The sequence below is a fragment of the Coregonus clupeaformis genome, unplaced genomic scaffold (assembly GCF_020615455.1).
Source record: "Coregonus clupeaformis isolate EN_2021a unplaced genomic scaffold, ASM2061545v1 scaf0422, whole genome shotgun sequence".
Lineage (NCBI taxonomy): Eukaryota > Metazoa > Chordata > Actinopteri > Salmoniformes > Salmonidae > Coregonus > Coregonus clupeaformis.
This window is the reverse complement of record NW_025533877.1, coordinates 321,498-347,052: the sequence shown is the minus strand read 5'-3', so window position 1 is coordinate 347,052 and position 25,555 is coordinate 321,498. Positions and strand designations below refer to the sequence as shown.

At 43.5% G+C, this 25,555-nt stretch overlaps 1 protein-coding gene across 1 annotated transcript; it reads right to left on the bottom strand.

The window, feature by feature from the left end:
* Positions 1 to 5,256: 5,256 nt before the first annotated feature.
* LOC121587159 (SLIT and NTRK-like protein 3) lies at positions 5,257 to 25,094 on the bottom strand. The gene is made up of 9 exons (XM_045215323.1): positions 25,060 to 25,094; positions 21,085 to 21,166; positions 20,480 to 20,595; positions 19,582 to 20,228; positions 19,024 to 19,214; positions 18,126 to 18,229; positions 17,828 to 18,047; positions 17,455 to 17,581; positions 5,257 to 6,373 (listed from the first exon to the last, which is right to left on the bottom strand). Exons 1-9 carry the CDS (start codon positions 25,092 to 25,094, stop codon positions 5,292 to 5,294), a joined length of 2,604 nt encoding a protein of 867 aa, XP_045071258.1. The 3' UTR covers positions 5,257 to 5,291.
* Between the last annotated feature and the right edge of the window lie 461 nt (positions 25,095 to 25,555).

Sequence of the window (25,555 nt, the reverse complement as noted above, 5' to 3'; positions counted from 1 at the left end):
CCTCTAACTGTGCCTCTAATAGCAGATTGTCAGTCTCCCTCCTGTGGCAGTCAGAGGAACAGCAGGCGGCAGAGACCTCCGAGACCAAATGAATTCACCACACTGCACCCCCCTACGCACACCGCCCCTAGGCTCCACAGTTTAAGATGTTCTCCTCACAAATAGATTGCATAGATTTCCTACCATTAATACAGCAGATTTCACGCTATTAGTGACTATCTATATTCTTCAATGTTTCATGTCCTAAGCAGTGGCGGCTCCTGAAAAAATTCTCAGGGGGGGCAATTTTTCTGATGATTTAGGTGACCTACACACATTTAAAAAAAGATATGTCCAGCAACAACATGAAGACAGGGGCAGCATATAAGTCAATACCAGAAGCATTTATTGACTGATCTCAAAAGTGTTGGCTTACCAGGGTTGGTGGAGCCCTCAGTTTCATCTTTGCCTCGCAAAGCTAACTCAAACACTTCGCAAAACTTCACACACTGGATTAGCCGGCTGAGGATGTGGCGGTTCTTGCTAATGTCGTAGTAAATATATTTGTTATAGTGAATATGGAATATGATATGTTGAGTAAAATGTTGTGCTAAGATCTATTTAGGTCAGGAGCTGGTTATAAGTTCTGTTCCTATCCAATAACAATGGACAAAAGGGTCCTATCTTGTCAGCCTTGTCAGCAGGTGGCCAAGGACAACACCCACGCCATAGGCCTCTCAGTTCTTCCAACTCACGAGTTCTTGCTCTGAGGACACACACACACACACACACAAACACACACACACACACATCATCACTGTTAAACACACACACACACACACACACACACATCATCACTGTTAAACACACACACACACACACACACACACAAAAATCCCCTCTCTTAGGCTGAACATTTGAAGACAGAGAACCCGACTCAGAGCCAATGCAACAGTGACAGTAGCCTGGAGGGGACCTCGCCCAACTCATCAGGACCAATCAGAAGATCAGAACTACTAGATTCAACCTACTTCATTTATTACATAAAATGTCAGCACACAATGTTTCGGGGCTCTCTTCAGATAATAATAATAATAATAATATGCCATTTAGCAGACGCTTTTATCCAAAGCGACTTACAGTCATGCGTGCATACATTTTTGTGTATGGGTGGTCCCGGGGATCGAACCCACTACCTTGGCGTTACAAGCGCCGTGCTCTACCAGCTGAGCTACAGAAAGTGGATACTCATGGATGCGCATCGCAATTGTAAAATGTCAACACAATTGGAGACACCACGTCATTTTTGGAGACATGTTATTGACAGTAAACTATTGTAGATGCGACTGCTAACTAAATAAAACATTTTAGCTGGCTAGCTAATCATCTTAGCTAAATGTGGGGCAAACAATTCAGTTATTTACCGTTAATTTGAGGGATTGGGGTGAAAGAAATCGAGTTACATAGTGATACTTTACGATATACTGTATTGACAATATCGCAATATTTTAGCGCTAGTTGGCTGTACCTGCACCAAAACACCATTATTGTTCCTTCATAGCTTGTTCTCAATCTTTTCACATTGGGAGCCAATTTGTTTTCAGCACTTTTATTTCCATGACTGATCAAAACTCGTTCTCATGGCTTTCTGATCCCTCTGCAACAGACATATGGTGCGCAATAAAATCACAGTATCGAATCGCAATACGTATAGAATCATGAGACTCGCAATGCATATATCTTATCGTGAGGTTCCTGGCAATTCCCAGCCCAAGTTCATTTGCCACAACAAATCTCTTCGCTAGCAAACGCGATGTCTTCTCCAAAACGGCAATGTGTCTCCAGCAATGTTTACTTTTTTGACGTTCTATGGCATCTCCACTTTCCAAGCATATATGACCACATGTAATATTTTGGTAAGTGATGCAAATAGTGAACTATGTAGGGCCAGGATGTAAAATATATGTAGCTGCAGCAATTTCTCTTATCTGATATGGTAAGTAATGGGGCTTAATGTATAGCTCCCTAAGAGTTTGACGAACGGGTCCGTGCACGCGATTCCAGATATCTTTACCTCTGAATAAACTGCCTTTATTATACCATATCCACCCTGTCCAAAGTCTCTACTTGGTCTCAGTTCTCCAGTAAACTTGTGATTATCAACACTAACCTCATCGTTGTGGCGGCGGACAGCTAGCCTGTATCCCTCATCCAGTTGAGTGGCAATGTTATTTTTCCGTTCGTACCAATTTTTGGAAAATCCTCGGGTGTAGGACTTTCCGCCTTTAGTAGAAACCTGTTGAATTATTAAATTTGGTCTGGGAGGTCCTAATGGTTTCGTTGCCAATTTATCTTCATTTGTTCGCCGACAAAAAGGAACTTCTTTCAAAGACACAATCGAGTTGCATACCCGCTCTTTTCTTAGTTACGTTCATGGTTACGTTACGTATGACGAAAGCGCGTAAGTGCAAGCCCTCAGACACCCATAGAGATTGTATTGAAAGCTTTGAAATTTGAAAAAAATAGATTTTACATGGGAGTCTATGACAGACTTCTGGGCGATTTTCAACCTGACTGAAATCGCCCCAAAAGGGGGGGTGGCCATTTGAAGCACGACTTTAGCATGATTGGACATTTAGTGGCAGTGTGGCACTGTGGCAGATTAGACGTCTAGATTACAACACTGATAACTACTGTTGCCTTGATATAATTGATTAGAAAAATAATCCCTTCCTTTTCCAATTTGGCAGTGCGTCGCCCATATCGCCCTATTGAACAGGCCGCCCCTGGTCCTAAGGCCTCTCTCTTTCTACTCTCTGTTACGCTCTTTTATTCTCTCTCTCTCTCTCTCTCTCTCTTTTGGTTTGTAAGTGTTTAACACTGCTTATAGACTTCATACCTCAAAATACTGCCTTCATGCATCATTAGAGGACAGCGGATTATGTGTGTGTGTGTGTGTGTGTGACTGTGTGTGTGACTGTGTGAGTGTGACTGTGACATACTACATCAAACAGCAATGAAAGAGCCTGCTCTAAATGTACTACTTGGGGCCAGTGTGTGTGTGTGTGTTTGTGTGTGTGTGGCACAGTGTAAGTCAAGCCATGATTTTAGAGTAGCACCCTTTATTGTATATATTATGTGGTCAGTGTAGAGAAGGCTAAACCAGATGCAGAATTGTCCTTTACACCAGGGCTGGCCAACCTTCCTCCTGCAGAGATACCCTCTGAACAAGCTGCTTTTCATCGCTAAAATGAGGTGTGTTTATGTTGGGCAAAAGCCTGCACCTACAGTAGGGTCATTACTAGCTTCCACAGCCACAAAGTCATAATTATGGCTATACCCCGCCTAATTTTACAATTTCTCTTCTTAAAAATGTATTTTAAACCTAACAATAACCTTCATCCTAACATTAAGCACACTGCTAACCATATGCCTTACCCTAACCTTAAATTAAGACCAAAAAGCACGCAAAAAAGCCCATACATTTTTAATATGCGGCCAATCTTGACTTTGTGTTTGTGGTAACTAGTGGAAACCACCCTGTAGCTCTCCAGGAGGAGGACTGCCCATCTCTAATATACACTGATATAATATGATCCCGTACAGTAGCAAAGCTCCAAAACACAAGAAACTAAGAATAAATATATTCACAATTTCCTCTAATATTTGTAGGAGATAAAAGCATAAAAAGGTACTTCCTTTAAAAGATAATAATCGATAGAAGTGTCTTTCCTGTGTCGAAATGCTTCGTCCTGGTTTCCTGTCCATTATCCCACTCACAATTCCTCTGAGAAATACTTGAAATCCAATGAAGTGACTTGATTGCCGTTGTCCGATGAAAGTCAAGTCAACATCCCCTCTAGGAGTTTATAGCTGTGTCTCATGGTTCTCTCGCATCCCGAAGGTCCTTCTATTCCACCTGAGACCAACCACTCCCAGAGCCCTATTCAAACTTTTCCTGTACAAGACAGGAAATGCAAATATACAAACATAAATAAACTCTTACAAATGCAAATATACTCCTCTGTCTCTTCTCAGAAGGAAGGCTACTTTCGACTATAATCTGGGAAATAATAGCTTTTGATTGAATAGGGCCCTCAGTTTCTCAGAGCAGCTCTGAGTCCCAGCCGTTAGTATTCAAACCTCTGTTTAGATAAATAGATCTGTGTTCATAGAAAAATAAGCCTTGACCACTTGCTGGCTGCTTGCAGGCCCCGGTCAAATACTTTCAAATACTGTACTTGAGCTACGCTTGAGTTAGTTTGCCCAGTACAACTGTGGAACCAATGGAATAGCCCAATAAGTGTGTAAGCTAAATCCAAACTCACCTCAAGCACGTTTTTGAAAGTATCAGACATGTGTATTAGACCCAGGTCTGGCTGCTAGTTGCTAAGGCACTTGACTGTCATTTCTCTCTCTCCCTCTTTCCACACCACCAGGAGGCTGGTGAGGGGAGGACGGCTCCTAGTAATGTCTGGGATGGAGGTAATGGAATGGTACCCAACACATGTTTGATACCATTCCATTTATTCTGTTCCAGCCATTACAATGAGCCCGTCCTCCTCAATGAAGGTACCACCTGCGGTCCACAGTAACACTTAGACACAGTGACACTAATACCAGGGATGTAGTGTCCAGGGTAAACACACTTCAACACCTCTTCCACATAGTTTTCATATGGTGAAAAGTCTTTATGCTACATTAGATGCCCATCAGACTGGGACTCTGTGTTTACACCCCCCTCTCTTTACCACTTAATTCCTGACTCATATCCTCCCTGTGTCTCTCTCTCTCTCTCTCTCTCTCTCTCTCTCTCTCTCTCTCTCTCTCTCTCTCTCTCTCTCTCTCTCTCTCTCTCTCTCTCTCTCATTGGCGTGGCAGAGCTACTGAGTGTCTCATCAGCGGGTCTTTAGAGAGCTAACATGAACACACCCCCCACCACATTGTCTAACTTGAACACACACACACCCCCACCCCATTGTCTAACTTGAACACACACACCACCCACCACATTGTCTAACTTGAACACACACACACCCACCCCATTGTCTAACTTGAACACACACACACCCACCACATTGTCTTGCTGGGAATAAAAAGTCATCAATGGTACAACAAATAATTGCTAGTCTCAGGCACTGATCTAGGATCAGCTTACCCTCTCCAAAGCCTCATCTAAGGGTCACTTCATCTTAGTCCTAACAGCTCTCCCCACACACAGGTTTACCTCTGCATATCAACATTTTCAAGACATGACATAGTACAGGAGTTATTTCTTGTCATCGCCAGCGGTTCCATAGTAACATTATATATTAGAACTGATAAGATCTGTTCAGGACCTCCATGTAATCTGGCTTGGTACTGAGTCTCGCTCTCAGCTCTCGCGGAAACTCTGAGTTCTGGCTCTGATTACTACTGCTTGGCCCCGCACACACTGTCATTGTAGTAACCACAAGGGATTGGTTGGGTTCCTCTTTGGGTTCGGGGGGCTGAGGGGTTTGAGGAGGGTGGGGATAGCGTGGTGGTGGGGGACGTGTATACCTGTCCGGCAGGTCTCGGAACTCTGGGACGGCGGCGGACATTCCGGAGATCCCAAAGAGGCAGTCAACCAATCCCACCTTGGGGGTGGGGCCCTGGCTGTCTATGACCGTTGGGCAGAGGGTCCCGTTTCCGCTGAGATCTGAAAGAGGGGGTCCCACTGCCCCGGCAACGGTACTGATGGGGGGGGGGGACACCATGTTCCACTCTCTCTCTCTCTCTGCCACCAAACAATAGTGTCCTTCGCTCTCTCTCTCCCCCGCTGAGCGGTATCTTCCCACATTCCCTTTCTCTTTAGAACCAGAGAACTGCTGCTGTTGTTGCCATTGCTGCTTCACCGCTGAATCATCCTCATCCTTATAGACTGGGTTACTGCATATGTGTGTTGAGGGACTGAGGTTAGGGTTAGGGCCAGGGTCGGCAGGGAGGATGCTATCGTATACGTGGCTATGCTCCAAGGCAGACAGAGGAGGAGGAGGGGTCTCCGGTACCGGTAACCTGTGGTGCTGCTGCTCGGTGAATATCCCACATTCCATCTGGATCCCGGCCAGATCCACCTCTCCCTGCCGCCGGAACGGCAGCTTGTCCCGCCTCCTCAGGGCGTAGGCGATCAGCGCCGCTGCCGCAAAGAACGCCGACACGAACAGCACCAGCAGGCTGAGCACCAGAACCGACAGAGGGATGGAGGCCTTGGTGAGGGGACCCAGGGGGCCATGGCCTGGCACAGGGTAGCCCAGAGAGAAATCACCGTCTGGGGCTGTGGAGCTGTTCCACTCCCCCTGGTTCTCCTCCGTGGCCTGGTGGGTGTCCAGGTCTGGACAGAGGAGGTCCAGGGAAAGAGAGCGAAGGTCTGTACCTACAACAAAGATACACAATATAAAGAAAGGCACTTTCTTTAAGTCATTGAAGCGCAACAAACCAAACAAATATAGGAACAACAGTGGAAATGCCGCCCCATGCATTCACCTAAACTGCACACCTGTGTAGAGGAGCGTCAACTTCATACATCCATGCCAGACATCAACCACAATGAGAATACGCAAGGGCCCTTCACTGGCCAGAGAACACAAGAAGAGGGGGGCCACGTTCACAGCAGGAGCCCTCCCCCCTTTGGTTAATTTCACACCTCAAGCATAGGACAATGCACAGGACAATCAGCCTTCTTCCTGCAAAATGGTACTCAGACGGCCTGATGAAGACTGAGGATGACTACGACTCAGCCAAACTACTTCTCCATGGAGAAAAATGGAGAGCACCCAAAGTGCCTCAAAACGATCTTATTTCATTTACATTTACATTTTAGTCATTTAGCAGACGCTCTTATCCAGAGCGACTTACAGTTAGTGAGTGCATACATTTTTCATACATTCATTCATATTTCCTCAAGCTAAAAGGTGTAATATGGTTTCAAATTCTGTCCTCTTTCATAAATGTAGCCTTTTTCCTATCCTCCCTTTCCTACACTTCACTACTTCCTGTCTTTCCTTTCCTACACTTCACTACTTCCTGTCTTTCCTTTCCTACCCTTGTTATTTCCCTCTGATTCCTTCCACCGTCATCCTATGCTGTTTATTTGCTATATAGCATCGATTCAGAGATGTTATGAACCCCGTCATTCTATGCGGTTTATTTGCTATATAGCATCGATTCAGAGATGTGATGAACAACTAAAACAACATATTTCAATGTTTTTTAGAATATCTAATGAAGGAAAATACATTTAAATGTATTAAAGGTTGATTTTGTGTATTTGTATAGCTGAAAAGTTACAGTGAGGGAAAAAAGTATTTGATCCCCTGCTGATTTTGTATGTTTGCCCACTGACAAAGACATGATCAGTCTATCATTTTAATGGTATGTTTATTTGAACAGTGAAAGACAGAAAAACAACAACAAAATCCAGAAAAACGCATGTCAAAAATGTTATAAATTGATTTGCATTTTAATGAGGGAAATAAGTATTTGACCCCTCTGCAAAACATGACTTAGTACTTGGTGGCAAAACCCTTATTGGTAATCACAGAGGTCAGACGTTTCTTGTAGTTGGCCACCAGGTTTGCACACATCTCAGGAGAAATTTTGTTTCACTCCTCTTTGCAGATCTACTCCAAGTCATTAAGGTTTCCAGGCTGACGTTTGGCAACTCAAACCTTCAGCTCCCTCCACAGATCTTCTATGGGATTAAGGTCTGGAGACTGGCTAGGCCACTCCAGGACCTTAATGTGCTTCTTCTTGAGCCACTCCTTTGTTGCCTTGGTCGTGTGTTTTGGATCATTGTCATGCTGGAATACACATCCACAACCCATTTTCAATGCCCTGGCTGAGGGAAGGAGGTTCTCACCCAAGATTTGATGGTACATGGCCCCGTCCATCGTCCCTTTGATGTAGTGAAGTTGTCCTGTCCCCTTAGCAGAAAAACACCCCCAAAGCATAATGTTTCCACCTCCATGTTTGACGGCTGGGATGGTGTTCTTGGGGTCATAGGCAGCATTCCTCCTCCTCCAAACACGGCGAGTTGAGTTGATGCCAAAGAGCTCAATTTTGGTCTCATCTGACCACAACACTTTCATCCAGTTCTCCTTTGAATCATTCAGATGTTCACTGGCAAACTTCAGACGGGCCTGTATATGTGCTTTCTTGAGCAGGGGGACCTTGGGGGCGTTGCAGGATTTCAGTCCTTCACGGCGTAGTGTGTTACCAATTGTTTTCTTGGTGACTATGGTCCCAGCTGCCTTGAGATCATTGACAAGATCCTCCCGTGTAGTTCTGGGCTGATTCCTCACCATTCTCGTGATCATTGCAACTCCACAAGGTGAGATCTTGCATGGAGCCCCAGGCCGAGGGAGATTGACAGTTCTTTGTGTTTCTTCCATTTGTGAATAATCGCACCAACTGTTGTCACCTTCTCACCAAGCTACTTGGCGATGGTCTTGTAGCCCATTCCAGCCTTGTGTAGGTCTACAATCTTGTCCCTGACATCCTTGGAGAGCTCTTTGGTCTTGGACATGGTGGAGAGTTTGGAATCTGATTGATTGATTGCTTCTGTGGACAGGTGTCTTTTATATAGGTAACAAGCTGAGATTGGGAGCACTCCCTTTAAGAGTGTGCTCCTAATCTCAGCTCGTTACCTGTATAAAAGACACCTGGGAGCCAGAAATCTTTCTGATTGAGAGGGGGTCAAATACTTATTTCCCTCATTAAAATGCAAATCAATTTATAACATTTTTGACATGTGTTTTTCTGGATTTTTTTTGTTGTTATTCTGTCTCTCACTGTTCAAATAAACCTACCATTAAAATTATAGACTGATCATGTCTTTGTCAGTGGGCAAACGTACAAAATCAGCAGGGGATCAAATACTTTTTTCCCTCACTGTACCTGTCCCACTATTCAAACACCATTCAAGGGAAGTGGGACAGTACTATAAATCAGATTTCATAAAATATAATAATTGTTTACATGAGTAGTTATTATATTTTATAACACTACCAATAACTATTAATTTTAACACCGATATGTTGAAATATAATTGACAGAATGGTTTCAAATGAGTTTCAACGGATCACCCCATCTAGGAAAACTGACCACACCCACTACAATATCACACTAACCAAAACCATTTTTTCATGCACAGAACACATTCAGCAACAACCCAAAAACATGAGTTATGATTGGGTTGCAAAATTACCATAGGACAATACCCTCCAACACAAATGTACCACTCCACCTGATGTCCCTCTAATGCTGACATCCTCCTAAGCCTGTCGAGAACACAGCTGTTTAAATCTTTGATATAGAGTATTAATGTTTATCTAATTGTGAATCTAACTGTCGAGAACAGGGCTAGAGAAATACAGTTGTTTGATTTGAGAAGGACGGGCAGTTAGTTGATAGACACGAGACCATAGTGGGAAGTTCGTATGATACGCACTACAGCAGTCTCATTGATTTGATATCAACTCGTTATAGGCCGTAACGAGTTGCCATGTACTGAGGAGCAACTTAATTGAATTAAATGCGTGAATGGCCGTGTAGAAATCTCTGGGTCATAATTGCCTAATTTTGAGCTTGCCTACAGACATAGCATACTGGTTATTGTTTTGAGTCGTAATCAAATGCTAGACTACACAGTTGTTCTGGCGAGATTGTGATAACCAAGCTTTACCCTGTACAGTCGTGGTCAAAAGTTTTGAGAATGACACAAGTATTGGTCTTTACAAAGTTTGCTGCTTCAGTGTTATGATATATTTTTGTCAGATGTTGCTATGGTATACTGAAGTATAATTACAAGTATTCCATAAGTGTCAAAGGCTTTTATTGACAATTACATTAAGTTTATGCAAAGAGTCAATATTTGCAGTGTTGATTCTTCTTTTTCAAGACCTCTGCAATCCGCCCTGGCATGCTGTCAATTAACTTCTGGGCCACATCCTGACTGATGGCAGCCCATTCTTGCATAATCAATGCTTGGAGTTTGTCAGAATTTGTGGGTTTTTGTTTGTCCACCCGCCTCTTGAGGATCGACCACAAGTTCTCAATGGGATTAAGGTCTGGGGAGTTTCCTGGGCATGGACCCAAAATGTTGATGTTTTGTTCCCCAAGCCACTTAGTTATCACATTTGCCTTATGGCAAGGTGCTCCATCATGCTGGAAAAGGCATTGGTCGTCACCAAACTGTTCTTGGATGGTTGGGAGAAGTTGCTCTCGGAGGATGTGTTGGTACCATTCTTTATTCATGGCTGTGTCCTTAGGCAAAATTGTGAGTGAGCCCACTCCCTTGGCTGAGAAGCAACCCCACACATGAATGGTCTCAGGATGCTTTACTGTTGGCATGACACAGGACTGATGGTAGCGCTCACCTTGTCTTCTCCGGACAAGGTGTTTTCCGGATGCCCCAAACAATCGGAAAGGGGATTAATCAGAGAAAATGACTTTACCCCAGTTCTCAGCAGTCCAATCCCTGTACCTTTTGCAGAATATCAGTCTGTCCCTGATGTTTTTCCTGGAGAGAAGTGGCTTCTTTGCTTCCCTTCTTGACACCAGGCCATCCTCCAAAAGTCTTCTTCTCTCTGTGCATGCAGATGCACTCACATCTGCCTGCTGCCATTCCTGAGCAAGCTCTGCACTGGTGGTGCCCCGATCCCGCAGCTGAATCAACTTTAGGAGACGGTCCTGGCGCTTGCTAGACTTTCTTGGGTGCCCTGACGCCTTCTTCACAACAATTGAACCTCTCTCCTTGAAGTTCTTGATGATCCGATAAATGGTTGATTTAGGTGCAATCTTACTAGCAGCAATATCCTTGCCTGTGAAGCCCTTTTTGTGCAACGCAATGATGACGGCACGTGTTTCCTTGCAGGTAACCATGGTTAACAGAGGAAGAACAATGATTTCAAGCACCACCCTCATTTTAAAGCTTCCAGTCTGTTATTCTAACTCAATCAGCATGACAGAGTGCTCTCCAGCCTTGTCCTCGTCAACACTCTCACCTGTTAACGAGAGAATCACTGACGTGATGGCAGCTGGTCCTTTTGTGGCAGGGCTGAAATGCAGTGGAAATGTTTTTTGGGGATTAAATTCATTGTCATGGCAAAGAGGGACTTTGCAATTAATTGCAATTCATCTGATCACTCTTTATGACATTCTGTAGTATATGCAAATTGCCATCATCAAAACTGAGGCAGCAGACTTTGTGAAAATTAGTATTTGTGTCATTCTCAAAACTTTTGACCATGACTGTAGTTTGTCAGCAAATGGTACTATTGTTTGGAATAAATGCGTCAACTTGTAAAAACCTACAAGTACGTTCCGCTTGGCACATTTGTTCTAACCACTATAGGCATTGGTCTTTGAGCTGATTAAATAATATCAACTCATCCTTCTTGGTTTATGTCGCATAAAACCGTAATGGAATTGTTCACTCTCTCTCTTCCGAACCGAACAGCTGCACCAAGGTGCTAAAAGTGAGTTTGACTTGCTCAAACCGCAGACGTTATTAAAACTGATGGTGTTCATGGCCTTAACTGACTTGCTATTCCGTGCAGAATATAACACTGCTAATTAAATACAAATGTTAACTTTTTAGTTCTCTTCAGTTAGTGAAAGACAGCGAGATTGAAAGAGAAAAAGCTCCCTCTCTCCCCGTCTAAATGACTAACCGCCTACCAGAGTGTATAGGCATATTCAACTTTTCTTGTGACGTGTTGTAAGGTCGTAACCTAGACATTTGTAATCCCTACATCTTTCTAAACAATGTATGTTTTGTTGGGTTAATGTTAACATAGTAACCTGTACTGGTGTATCCCACTGGGCACACACTGGTTGAATCAACGTTGTTTTCACGCCATTTCAATAACATTACATTGAACCAACGTGAATTGACATCTGTTCACAGTGGAATGTTATCAGTGGCTACACATTGAGTTTAACCACGTCACAAGCTGACGTGATACTGGTTCCCTGTTGTGTAATACTGATAACAGCATACCACGTAATTCCCTTAGCGTGAGTGGTGATGATTATAGGAGCCGCCTCCCATATTGTACTGTCCCACACTATCATCCTATAGTCCCAAGGCAATGGTTATGTTTGTTATAGCCTTTGTTATGATGCAATTCAGCCACAGCCAAAATCCTTGGATTTGGCAATTTTGTCACTTGGTGTTCAATGAGCTTAGGCTATTCTCCAAAACTAAAAAAAAAATACTAAAAAACTACAATAAAAATCCCACTTTAAACTGAATAGACTGTCTGGTAATGAACTGTTTGTGGTCATACTTGCCGTTTGTGGTTTAATTTGTCTGTTGTGGTGTGATATTACTGATCCTTTTTTTCAACTTCCCCTCTGCTAGCGAGTGAAATTGTAAGTGATTGCTGATTCTTCTCCATAGCCGTTTGCGCCTTAAAACCCTTTAGGTGCATTCATTTTAACGCTTGTTCTAAGGTTGTACCCTAAAAGCAAGTTTGTGTTTGTACCTGTACCTCTCTATTCGGAATAGATGTACTGTTTTGCAGAAGAATAGCCTACTAGGTGTAAACTGCTGTTGGCTCCTCCTGGTGATATTTTGGACATTGCTACTAAGTTTGTAACTGGTAACCTGGAGTCTCTGTATTATTGCCTCTCTCTCTGAGTCGAGGTACTGTTTTTGGTAACAAATGTAGCTAAATAGGCTGTCCAGTGTTTGACTGGTAGCCTACGGTTATTGAGCTGCTGCTAGCAATAGAGTATGGTCTGAATATCCACCCTATTGTTAAGAATGTTCTGCTAGTGAGTGCAAGGGGGGTTGCCATGCTCCCTCATCGAGACTAGATTTGACTTAGTCGTACATTTTGATTTAGACACTTATCTTAAGGTGATAATCTATAACTGTGGTGTCTCCAAGTACCCTTCTCATTGAGGTAGGTGTACACTTTTATTTTACCGAAGGAATGTTCAGTGTCAACTAATATCGCCATTGATTGTCCTGCCAGTAAGTGAAGTGAGGCTGAGCATCCCCACTTGCCTATACAACTGTGACTAAGATGTTTGTTTTGGCACTCCTGTAAAGGTGAACCTAACTATTGTGCCCACTAGTATCCATCTCTTTGTATTGGGCGTACTGTTTTTGCGTGTCCAAATTAGCATCGCTAATAGTCAAAGCCTATGCATGACAACCCCCTGGGCACACCCTGGTTGAATCAAATATGTTTCCACGTAATTTCAATGAAATTACGTTGAACCAACGTGGAATAGATGTTGAATTGACGTCTGTGCCCAGCGGGAAGGTACACAACCTTATTTATATAATAATTATAGGAGCCACATCCCATATCGTATTGTCCCACACTAACATCCTGTAATCCCATGGTCTGGTTATGTTTGTTATAGCTAAATGACTTGTAAATACTGTAGCTATTGAAATAGCTGTTCTATGATACAGCCTACAGTAGCAGCCAATGTGTGATGTTCCATGTAGACATACATTCCATGAGCCTTTTGAAAACATTAACCTTTTTAGCCACTTGTCCTTCAGACAAGTACACTATATATACAAATGTATGTAGACAACCCTTCAAATGAGTGGATTTGGCTATTTCAGCCACACCTGTTGCTGACAGGTGTATAACATCTAGCACACAGTCATGCAATCTCCATAGACAAACATTGGCAGTAGAAAGAGCTCAGTGACTTTCAACGTGGCACCGTCATAGGATGCCATCTTTCCAACAAGTCAGTTCGTCAAATTTCTGCCCCGCTAGAGCTGCCCCAGTCAACTGTAAGTGCTGTTATTCTGAAGTGTGTCACGTTCGTTGATGAACGGGTCAGACCAAGGCGGAGCATGATATGTAAACATGTTTATTACATGAATAAACACACAACAAAACAATAAACCAACGACACGTGACGTCCTAAGGTACACACAACAAACCTCACACGGAACAAGATCCCACAACCCACTAGTGCCAATAGGCTGCCTAAGTATGGTCCCCAATCAGAGACAACGAGCGACAGCTGCCTCTGATTGGGAACCACACCGGCCAACATAGATCTAGACATACTAGACTTATAACATAGACCTACACCACATAGAAAATACACACCCTGACTCAACAAATAAGAGTCCCCAGAGTCAGGGCGTGACAAAGTGGAAACATGTAGGAGCAACAACGGCTCAGCCGCAAAGTGGTAGGCCACACAAGCTCACAAAATGGGACCGCTGAGTGCACGTAAAAATCGTCTGTCCTCGGTTGCAACACTCACTACCGAGTTCCAAACTGCCTCTGGAAGCAACGTCAGCTTAAGAACTGTTCGTCGGGAGCTTCATGAAATGGGTTTCCATGGCCGAGCAGCCGCACACAAGCCAAAGATCACCATGCGCAATGCCAAGCATCGGCTGGAGTGGTGTAAAACTCACCGCCATTGGACTTTGGAGCAGTGGAAACGCGTTCTCTGGAGTGATGAATCACGCTTCAATGCCCATGATTTTGGAATGAAATGTTAGACGAGCAGGTGTCCACATACTTTTGTTCTCAAAGTATGAACGAATTCACTGTCCTTTTAACCAAATTCAAGCAGAAACTCATGTCCAACCTGAAGGAAAACACACCCAGATTGTAATCTAATCTAGATTGTAATCTAATCAACTAAATTTAAATGATAGGATTTAAACTGTCGCTCCTTCTTTGAACTATCTGCTGTCCAATGAACTGAATAACACAGTTTTCCTGTAGCACAACCTGGTCTCAGATTATTTTGTATTATTCTGTACGTAAATTCGGGAGACCCCATTTAGTATGATATGTTACGTTTCGTATGGTATGTATTAATTTGTGGATGTCCATCATCCATTTTGTATGACATGTTACGAATTACAATTCGTATATGTTATGAATTGCAATTAGTACAATATATTACGAATTTGCAAATTGTACAATATGTTACGAATTTGTGAAACGTATGATATGTTACGAATGACATTTTGTTGTTGCTAACGTTAGCTAGGTGGCTAAAGCTAACGTTGAATAGCTGGCTAACGTTAGCTAGGTTAGGGGTTAGGGTTAAGGTTAGTAGTTAGGTTAAAGCGTTAAGGTTATGGTTAGGGTTATGGGAAGGGTTAGCTAACATGCTAAGTAGTTGCAAAGTAGCTAAAAAGTAGTAAGTAGTAGAAAAGTTGCTAATTAGCTCAAATTCGCCATGATGAGATTTGAACACACAACCTTTGGGCTGCTAGACTTTCTCGAATATGCCTACCTATCCACTCCGACCAACCACCCTTCTTTAGTTTTTTGCCTTAAGTAATCTTCTGTCTTATGTAGGGCTGTTATGGTGAGCTTCATGAAATGGGTTTCCATGGCCGAGCAGTCGCACACAAGTCTAAGATCACCATGCGCAATGCCAAGCGTCAGCTGGAGTGGTGTATAGCTCGCCGCCATTGGACTCTGTAGCAGTGGAAATGCGTTCTCTGGAGTGATGAATCACGCTTCATCATCTGGCAGTCCGACAGACAAATCTGTGTTTGGCGGATGCCAGGAGAATGCTACCTGCCCGAATGCATAGTGCCAACTGTAGAGTTTGGTGGAGGTGGAATAATGGTCTGGGACTGTTTTTCATTGTTCGGGCTAGGCCCCTTAGTTCCAGTGAAAGGACATGTTAACGCTACAGCATACAATGACATTCTAGATGATTCTGTGCTTCCAACTATGTGGCAAAAGTTTGGGAAGGCCCTTTCCTGTTTCAGCATGACAATGCCCCCGTGCACAAAGCGAGGTCCATACAGAACTGGTTTGTCGAGATCGGTGTGGAAGAACTTGACTGGCCTGCACAGAGCCCTGACCTCAACCCAATCGAACACTTTTGGGATGAATTGGAACGCCGACTGCAAGCCAGGCCTAATCGCCCAACATCAGTGCCCGACCTTACTAATGCTCTTGTTGCTGAATGGAAGCAAGTCGCAGCAGCAATGTCCCACCATCTAGTGGAAAGCCTTTCCAGATGAGTGGAGGCTGTTATAGCAGCAAAGGGGGGACCAACTCCATATTAATGCCCATGATTTTGGAATGAAATGTTTGAAGAGCAGGTGTCCACATACTTTTGGTCATGTAGTGTATGTGACTGAAAATGTTGTTGTATTGTGTTGTATGATGCAAGAAACCACAAGACGAAATGAAATGCATTATTATTCCCATACCATTAACATTAAAGAGAGTTAGACAAAAACATATGCTAGCCTTTGCCTATTGGCTTAGCTTATTCAAGCCTGTCTCAAAATACAACACTGCCCCTTTAAGATATAAAAAATGCTGTTTACCTGACTTGCTTATCAATGATGCCTAGAAATGTACATGTTTTGTGCTCTTGCAGGAATCAATCACTCCCCAACTCACTAACTAGCAAAGAATATGCACAAATGTGCACACGCGGCTACATACATTGATCTCAAAACAAGCGCAATAGAATCCTCCTCCGGTCTGCTCTGCTTAAAACAAAATCACATACTAAGTCTTGTGTTTTTGGTATGTTTCATTGAAAGCGGCTAATATTATGTTGATTCGATCACAATTCCCACAGTACAGGGAAACATTGATATTATAAACCACAGGTGTCAAACTCATTCCGCCGAGTGTCTGCGGGTTTTCGCTCCTCCCTTGATTGATTAATTAAGGTCACTGATTAGTAAAGAACTATCCTGACTAGCAGACACTAGGCCCTACATGTATTGAGTTTGACACCCCTGGTGTTAACTAACGGGGCAAACTCTAGTATAGCTCAATCTCATGTGACTCTGCACGGGCTTGTATAAATCAGCTTAGAGGAAACATTGCTTCTGAAATCCGTTGTTTTGGACTCTGCGTGCCTGGAGAGTTCTCTGAAGACCGTTGGTTCCAGACAAATATGTAAGAGAGTTGTCCAGCTCGATCTCATCTTCCCAGATGTTAATGTGAGCGTGTAATCTGTGTTTGTTACTTTTGTATCTGTTATTATTGGCTATCTTTCCCTTGAAAATTGCTGTCTCTATTCGTATTCAGGACATTCAAACTGCTTCTCTTTTTTCCATTTCATGAAATGCTATGGAAATACCCCACACATTTTCCCTTCCTTTCTTAGTTTGATTCCATTTAGCATTTTGCCAAAATCTTTATTATTCATTCATCCTGTACATTCAGCACATTATCCTGGTTATTTCTTAATAAATCTGTTGTTTATAAAGTATCTACTGTTCTCCATGAATGCGTTGCCTTGTCATTTAAATGTACTCAATTGCCTTCAGATAGAATTATATGATAAGTTGTATTTATCCCTTGTTGCTAAATGATAGTTTCTTAATGACTCAGAACAAACAAGTGGTGCTCGATTAATTAATTCACATAGACACTCCTTTACACCTGGGAAGCGTCAAGGGGAGGGGAATGGTAAATGGTATGGTAATGTGAACTGTGCTGCCATGAGACTTAGCACCAGTACCTGTGGTCTCTTCTGGTGAGTGACAGACCACCTCCCCCACCACCACCACCGCACTCAGGCCCTCCAGCCAGCGCTTCAGAGGGGCCGCATCACACCTGCACTCCCATGGGTTCTGCTGCAGGTCCACCTGGGAGGAGATAATGACAAAAGGAATGTGATTGGTGCCGTACAAAATTATACATATCTGGACTAGTCCAGTTAGATGCTCTAGGATCCCCTTTACAGACAGACTGACACACACATCTGTGCCCATACACTTTGCACTTTACACACAAACACCTATACCCATACACACCGCCCCACAACACACACCCTGTCTGCACACGCACGTAACCCCCTACAAAGACCCCTCCCCATCCCTTCCTCCCCCTACCTGCACCAGTCCAGTGAGGTGCTCTAACACCCCCTCTACAGGCAGGCTGAGGAAGTGGTTGTTGCGGAGGTTGAGGCGGGAGAGGGAGATGCCCTGGAACACTCCGACAGGAAGTGACCTCAGCAGGTTAGCGTTGAGGAAGAGCAGCTGGAGAGACGGCATGGGGCTGAACACTCCCGCCTCCACCACACCGATCTCATTGTACTCAAAGTACAGGTACCTACAGGGAGACATGATCATATAGAAGCCAGGAGTGTGTGTGTGTGTGTGTGTGCATGTGTGTGCCTGTCAGTCCTACCTGAGGTTAAGAAGACCCAGGAACATGTGTGGGCTAAGCCTCTGCAGTTTGTTGCCGTTCAGGTAGAGACTCCTCAGGGTCGGCAGGCTGGAGAGCGCTCCCTCCTGGAGAACCAGACAGAGAGAAAGAGAGAGAGAAAGGAGAGAGAGTGACAAAGAGAGAGAGGGGGGGGGGGAGAGAGAGAGAGAGCGTGACACACAGAGAGGGAGAGAGCGAGCGAGCGAAAGAGAGAGAGAGAGACAGAGAGGGAGCAAAAGAGAAGGTAAATACAGGGGCGTCTTGCCCATTGCGCTACAGGGCCCCTCAATTTTATCCATGTGTACGCTGTAATCTAGGTTATAGGCCTATTGTTTATTTTTTACGCATCATTAAATCATAGATATCAAACGTGGCCATTAGTTCTCCCCGTGTATGAAGCCTCTGGCAAAACATAATCTGAACCCTAGGAGATCCTCTGGCTAAAGATGACCTGAATAAAGGAGATCCTCTGGCTAAAGACAACCTGAATAAAGGAGCTCCTCTCGCTAAAGACAACATTAATAAATGAGATCCTCTGGCTAACGACAACCTGAATACAGGAGATCCTCTGGCTAATGACAACCTGAATAAAGGAGATCCTCTGGCTAAAGACAACCTGAATACAGGAGATCCTCTGGCTAAAGACAACCTGAATACAGGAGATCCTCTGGCTAATGACAACCTGAATACAGGAGATCCTCTGGCTAACGACAACCTGAATAAAGGCGATCCTCTGGCTAACAACAACCTGAATAAAGGAGATCCTCTGGCTAACAACAACCTGAATAAAGGAGATCCTCTGGCTAACAACAACCTGAATAAAGGAGATCCTCTGGCTAACGACAACCTGAATAAAGGAGATCCTCTGGCTAACAACAACCTGAATAAAGGAGATCCGGTTGTTTCCCAGGTGAAGCAGATCCAGACTGGAAAAATTCCAGAAATCTGACTTATAGATCCACTGGATGAGGTTGCCGCTGAGGTACAGCTTCCGTCCGTTGAGGGGGCGTGGCGTGAGCTGGGACACGTTATGGAAGCCCCTCTCCTTACAGTTGACTGTCAACCCTAGGTCTGGAACAATTATAGTGAATCAACTTTATTTGTACAGCTCTTTTCATACAACATTTCAGCCCAAATTGTTTTGCATTGAGCACATATGCAAAGGTAGTCTCAGCAGTATGACATCATCAGACACAGCGGGGCGACTTCCTGTTTACAGACAACAACATCATTCAGATTTGTCACTGCTGGTGCGTAGTGCCATGATTGTCCCTATAGTTTGTGTCCCTTGTGGCATGGCCACATTGTGAAGAGCCCAATAGTAGCAGTCTTGGCCTATTCAAATGTTGTTGTTGTTTATATCTGTGAGCAGGAAGTCACCCCGCTGTGTGTGATGATGTCACACTGCTGAGCCAAAGAGGTACCATCCAAACTGTACCTGAGATGTGGAGGTTACAGGTGCACCCCAGAGGACAGATGATGGGGATGGGGGGGCGAGTCTGGTACCCCGCGATGGGAGGGGGCTGGTTGAGGAGGAGGCTACGCTGGGTGGGGGGCGTCCTGGAGGGCCGGGGACGCTTGGTGGGCCGAGGGGACCTGTCTCTCTCCCTCCGCTCCGCTGATGATGAAGACGTTGACGAAGATGAGGTATGTGTGTTCTGATGGTGAACCATGGAGGATGGCTTGGTGGGTCTGGGCATCCCAGGGTTGGGGTTCGCTTTGGGGTTAGAGGGCGGATGCTGAGGAGGCTGTACCCCTCCTTGCTTCTCCCTCTCTCCCTCCTTCTCCTTCTCCTTTTCCCCCTCTCCCTCCACCTCTCCAGCACACAGCTCTTTGCGTGGTATCTCCCTCAGGTCTTTCCCGTGCAGGTGGAAGGGGTATTCGCAGGTGATGTCCCCCACCACCGCAGTGTAGGGGATGTGTCCCAGCCAGGTCTGCAGCTGGACAGCCTCACAGCCACAGATCCAGGGGTTCTCCTCCAGCTGGAGCTCCATCAGGCTGCGGCCCACGTACTCCAGGGTCCCGGCGTAGGCCAGGCTCTTCAGACGGTTCCCCCGCAGGTCCAGGTGGGTCAGAGACACAGATCTGGGGGTGGAAGGGATCATTAGGGCTGGGGTCAATTCCATTTCAATTCAGGAATGAAACTGAAATTCCAATTTCCACATTGCGAAAGATTGGAATTGGTGATCATGTTATTGAAGAATAAGGAACATGATTGATACATGTTATAAATGTGATTGAAAACAACTTCTTCAGACAGAGTGAGAAACAGACCCATCATGTGGACATGGTAAGCCACGTGTAACACAGTGAAGGGTTAATAAGCAGGTAGATACCTGAAGAGGTGAGGAGGTAGAGAAGGGGTCAGGTTGTCATTGAGGATGAGCACGCGTAGTTTATGCAGGTAGCATAGCGCCCCGCTGTCGATGCGTTTGCTGACATTGTAGTCAGCCTGTAGGTAGAGGGGATAGAGGTAAAGTCAAATGACACAAACAGGAACTCACCCTGCTCAGGAGATCACACATCATTTATTATCATTGTCACAGTAAGTATGGATGATTACATTTACATCATTTAGCAGACGCTCTTATCCAGAGCGACTTACAGTTAGTGAATACATGTATTTATTTTTTTATACTGGCCCCCCGTGGGAATCAAACCCACAACCCTGGCGTTGCAAACACCATGCTCTATCAACTGAGCTACATCCCTACCGGCCATTCCCTCCCCTACCCTGGACGACGCTGGGCCAGTTGTGCGCCGCCCATGAGTCTCCCAGTCGCAGCCGGCTACGACAGAGCCTGGATTCGAACCAGGATCTCTAGTGGCACAGTTAGCACTGCGATGCAGTGCCTTAGACCACTGCGCCACTCAGGAGACATGATGACTGATCACAGTGTTTATTGAGGGTTCTGATGGGTAGTAATGATGGCAGGCCTACCTGCAGGTACTCCAGTGTCTCCAGGCCAGAGAAGGTGTCGTTGTGGAACACCTCCAGTTTGTTCTCGTGGAGGTAGACATGGCTCACAAATTGATGGGTTTTTGAATTATGATATGCAAATTAGCTAATATTATCTCAACTGTGTCCTTGCTATATCTGGGCGGAGCATGTTGATATTAATCTCGATGGTGCCACCCTCAAAACAAGACCTTGGTTATGAAATCTATCTAAGTGCTGTGAAAAAGTATTTGCCCCCTTTCTGAGTTTCTCTTTTTGCATATTTTTTATACTGAGTAATATCAGATCGTAAACCAAAACCTAATATTAGATAAAGGGAACCTGAGTTTACAAATAACACAAAATATATACTTATTTTATTTATTTAATTAACAAAGTTATGCAACACCCAATTCCACTGTGTGAAAAAGTAATTGCCTCCTTACACTCAATAACTGGTTGTGCCACCTTTAGCTGCAATGACTGCAACCAAATGCTTCCTGTAGTTGTTGATCAGTCTCTCACATCGCTGTGGAGGAATTTTGGCCCACTCTTGCATGCTGAACAGCTTTAACTCAGCGACATTTGTGGATTTTCAAGCATGAACTGCACGTTTCAAGTCCTTCCACAACATCTCGATTGGGATTAGGTCTGGACTTTGACTAGGTCATTCCAAAACTTCACGTGTTGCTTTTTAGCTATTTTCATGTAAGTCTTAATTGTGTGTTTTGGAATATTGTTTATTGCTGCATGACCATTGCCTTAACAGAAGGAACCATGAATTCTGCACTGTATCAGAGAATTCTACAGGAGAATGTCACGCCATTCCTCTGTGAGCTGAAGCTGAAGCGCGCACACACAAACACACACACACACACACACACATACACAATTACCTTTTTATATATATAAATGAATGAACAAATGTTGTCACGTTAAGACGCATGTTACACTTATGTAGTGGAGTACACACACCCTCAAAAAAGCTTTTGTTGAATATAAATGACTTAACAAATGTTGTTGTCACATTACAGCACGTTACACTTGTGTAGTTGAAGAAATGGAGCCTTAAAAATGCACATATACAGTGGGGAAAAAAAGTATTTAGTCAGCCACCAATTGTGCAAGTTCTCCCACTTAAAAAGATGAGAGAGGCCTGTAATTTTCATCATAGGTACACGTCAACTATGAAAGACAAAATGAGAAAAAAAAATCCAGAAAATCACATTGTAGGATTTTTAATGAATTTATTTGCAAATTATGGTGGAAAATAAGTATTTGGTCAATATCAAAAGTTTCTCAATACTTTCTTATATACCCTTTGTTGGCAATGACACAGGTCAAACGTTTTCTGTAAGTCTTCACAAGGTTTTCACACACTGTTGCTGGTATTTTGGCCCATTCCTCCATGCAGATCTCCTCTAGAGCAGTGATGTTTTGGGGCTGTCGCTGGGCAACACGGACTTTCAACTCCCTCCAAAGATTTTCTATGGGGTTGAGATCTGGAGACTCCAGGACCTTGAAATGCTTCTTACGAAGCCACTCCTTCGTTGCCCGGGCGGTGTGTTTGGGATCATTGTCATGCTGAAAGACCCAGCCACGTTTCATCTTCAATGCCCTTGCTGATGGAAGGAGGTTTTCACTCAAAATCTCACGATACATGGCCCCATTCATTTTTCCTTTACACGGATCAGTCGTCCTGGTCCCTTTGCAGAAAAACAGCCCCAAAGGATGATGTTTTCACTCCCATGCTTCACAGTAGGTATGGTGTTCTTTGGATGCAACTCAGCATTCTTTGTCCTCCAAACACGACAAGTTGAGTTTTTGCCAAAAAGTTATATTTTGGTTTCATCTGACCATATGACTTTCTCCCAATCCTCTTCTGGATGCACTCTAGCAAACTTCAGACGGGCCTGGACATGTACTGGCTTAAGCAGGATTTGAGTCCCTGGTGGCGTAGTGTGTTACTGATGGTAGGCTTTGTTACTTTGGTCCCAGCTCTCTGCAGGTCATTCACTAGGTCCCCCCGTGTGGTTCTGGGATTTTTGCTCACCGTTCTTGTGATCATTTTGACCCCACAGGGTGAGATCTTGCGTGGAGCCCCAGATCGAGGGAGATTATCAGTGGTCTTGTATGTCTTCCATTTCCTAATAATTGCTCCCACAGTTGATTTCTTCAAACCAAGCTGCTTACCTATTGCAGATTCAGTCTTCCCAGCCTGGTGCAGGTCTACAATTTTGTTTCTGGTGTCCTTTGACAGCTCTTTGGTCTTGGCCATAGTGGAGTTTGGAGTGTGACTGTTTGAGGTTGTGGACAGGTGTCTTTTATACTGATAACAAGTTCAAACAGGTGCCATTAATACAGGTAACGAGTGGAGGACAGAGGAGCCTCTTAAAGAAGAAGTTACTGGTCTGTGAGAGCCAGAAATCTTGCTTGTTTGTAGGTGACCAAATACTTATTTTCCACCATAATTTGCAAATAAATTCATTAAAAATCCTACAATGTGATTTTCTGGATTTTCTTTTCTCAATTTGTCTGTCATAGTTGACGTGTACCTATGATGAAAATGACAGGCCTCTCTCATCTTTTTAAGTGGGAGAACGTGCACAATTGGTGGCTGACTAAATACTTTTTTTTCCCCACTGTACAATGTAATCTTTATGACATTGCTGTTGACTCACTTGGCAAACTTCTCTCAACTGCTGCCATTTCATAGATGATGTCAATAATGACAATAATGATAATAATAATAATAATAATAATAATATACAAATGCAAGGGAAGGACCATATAGCTCCTATTAAATTACTATTGTAATTCCTAATTCTATGCCGTTAACTCCCTTGGCAAACTTCTCTCAACATTAAAACAGGTGAGTGGTGTCCTCTTGTGGTCATACTGGGACTGCACAATTCACTGCTAAATCACAGATAAATAGCATAACACACATAACATCAAGATTCAATACTTTATTTCCATCCCAAACAAAGACTATTAGGATTTTTAAATGTTGAAACAGGGACAAAACAGTATTAAGAATATCCATTTAAAAAATGCTTAGAAAAAATACATTGTATTTTCACAGCCGTCAGCACTTCGAAAGAGGCTGTTTGCTGGGTGGGAATGGTTGCTTCTTTGAAATGGGTGTGAATTTCAAAGGTTCTGAAATGTCCTTTCAATATATGTAAAGAACTTGTAACTACATATTTACACTACTTGTAGTCCATGCACATACTGACAACATATAACGAACATAGCCGCGGGTAGTAGTTTGGGGGTGGAGGTGCTGCGATTTTGTTTGAATAGTCTCCTAACCCACAGAAAACTGGACACTTGAATGTTCTTGCACTGTTCTTATTTAACGTGTCTAGAACATTAATATTTTAGAATCTGAGAACATGGCAACCATGTTCTGTGTATGTTTGGTAGGACATTGATGGAATATCCTTCTAACTCACAGAAAACTGGACACATGAATGTTCTTGCAACGTTCCCATTAAGTTCTGAGAACATAGTAACCACGTTCTGGGTAAGTTCTATTTTACATTAAGGGAATGGTCTCTTGGAAACATTCCTTGCACTTCACGGGAACATTCCTATGAAAACATTAGTTAATAATGACGTAATGAGACTCTTAAGTGAAAGTTCTCTAAAGTTGAGGGAACGTTTGTTGTTAGCTGGGGAGCTGGGGTAAAGGAAGATGGGCAGATACACAGTGGTGGAAAAAGTACTCAATTGTCATACTTGAGTAAAAGTAAAGATACCTTAATAGAAAATAACTCAAGTAAAAGTGAAAGTTGCCCGGTAAAAATCTAAGTCTAAAAGTATCTGGTTTTAAATGTACTTAAGTACAGTGGTGGAAAAAGTACTAATTTGTCATATTTAACTGCTGTCATACTGTAAAAGTAAATGCTATACATAAAATTCCTTATATTGAGCAAACAAGATGGCACGATTGTTTTTTAAATTTGTATTTACCGAAAGACAGGGGCACACACCAACACTCTGGACATAATTGACAAACACAGTATTTGTGTTTAGTGGGTCGGCCAGATCAGCAACAGTAGGAATGACAACGCATTATATTGATAGGTGGAATTGGACCAAATTGCTCTCCTGTATGATATGATGGGGTAGGATGGGATATGATGGGATAGGATGGGATGACTGACTGTCCTTCCAACCCTAACTGAAAGTGCACAAGGAAAACACAAAGCAACCTGCTGACGATGTGAAAATGATCCTAAAACAAAGCAGAAAACCACACAAATAGTATGTCTGACTAGAGAATAACAATTGATTGCAGGAGACAGTAACCAATAGTCAACTGATATTGAAACAGACAAAATACTATAAGCTAAAGAAAACCTTAAAAAATAAAGAAATGAACATTCTAAATGTATTTACATTTTAGTCATTTAGCAGACGTTCTTATCCAGAGCAACTTACAATTTCAGTGAGCGCATTCATTTTT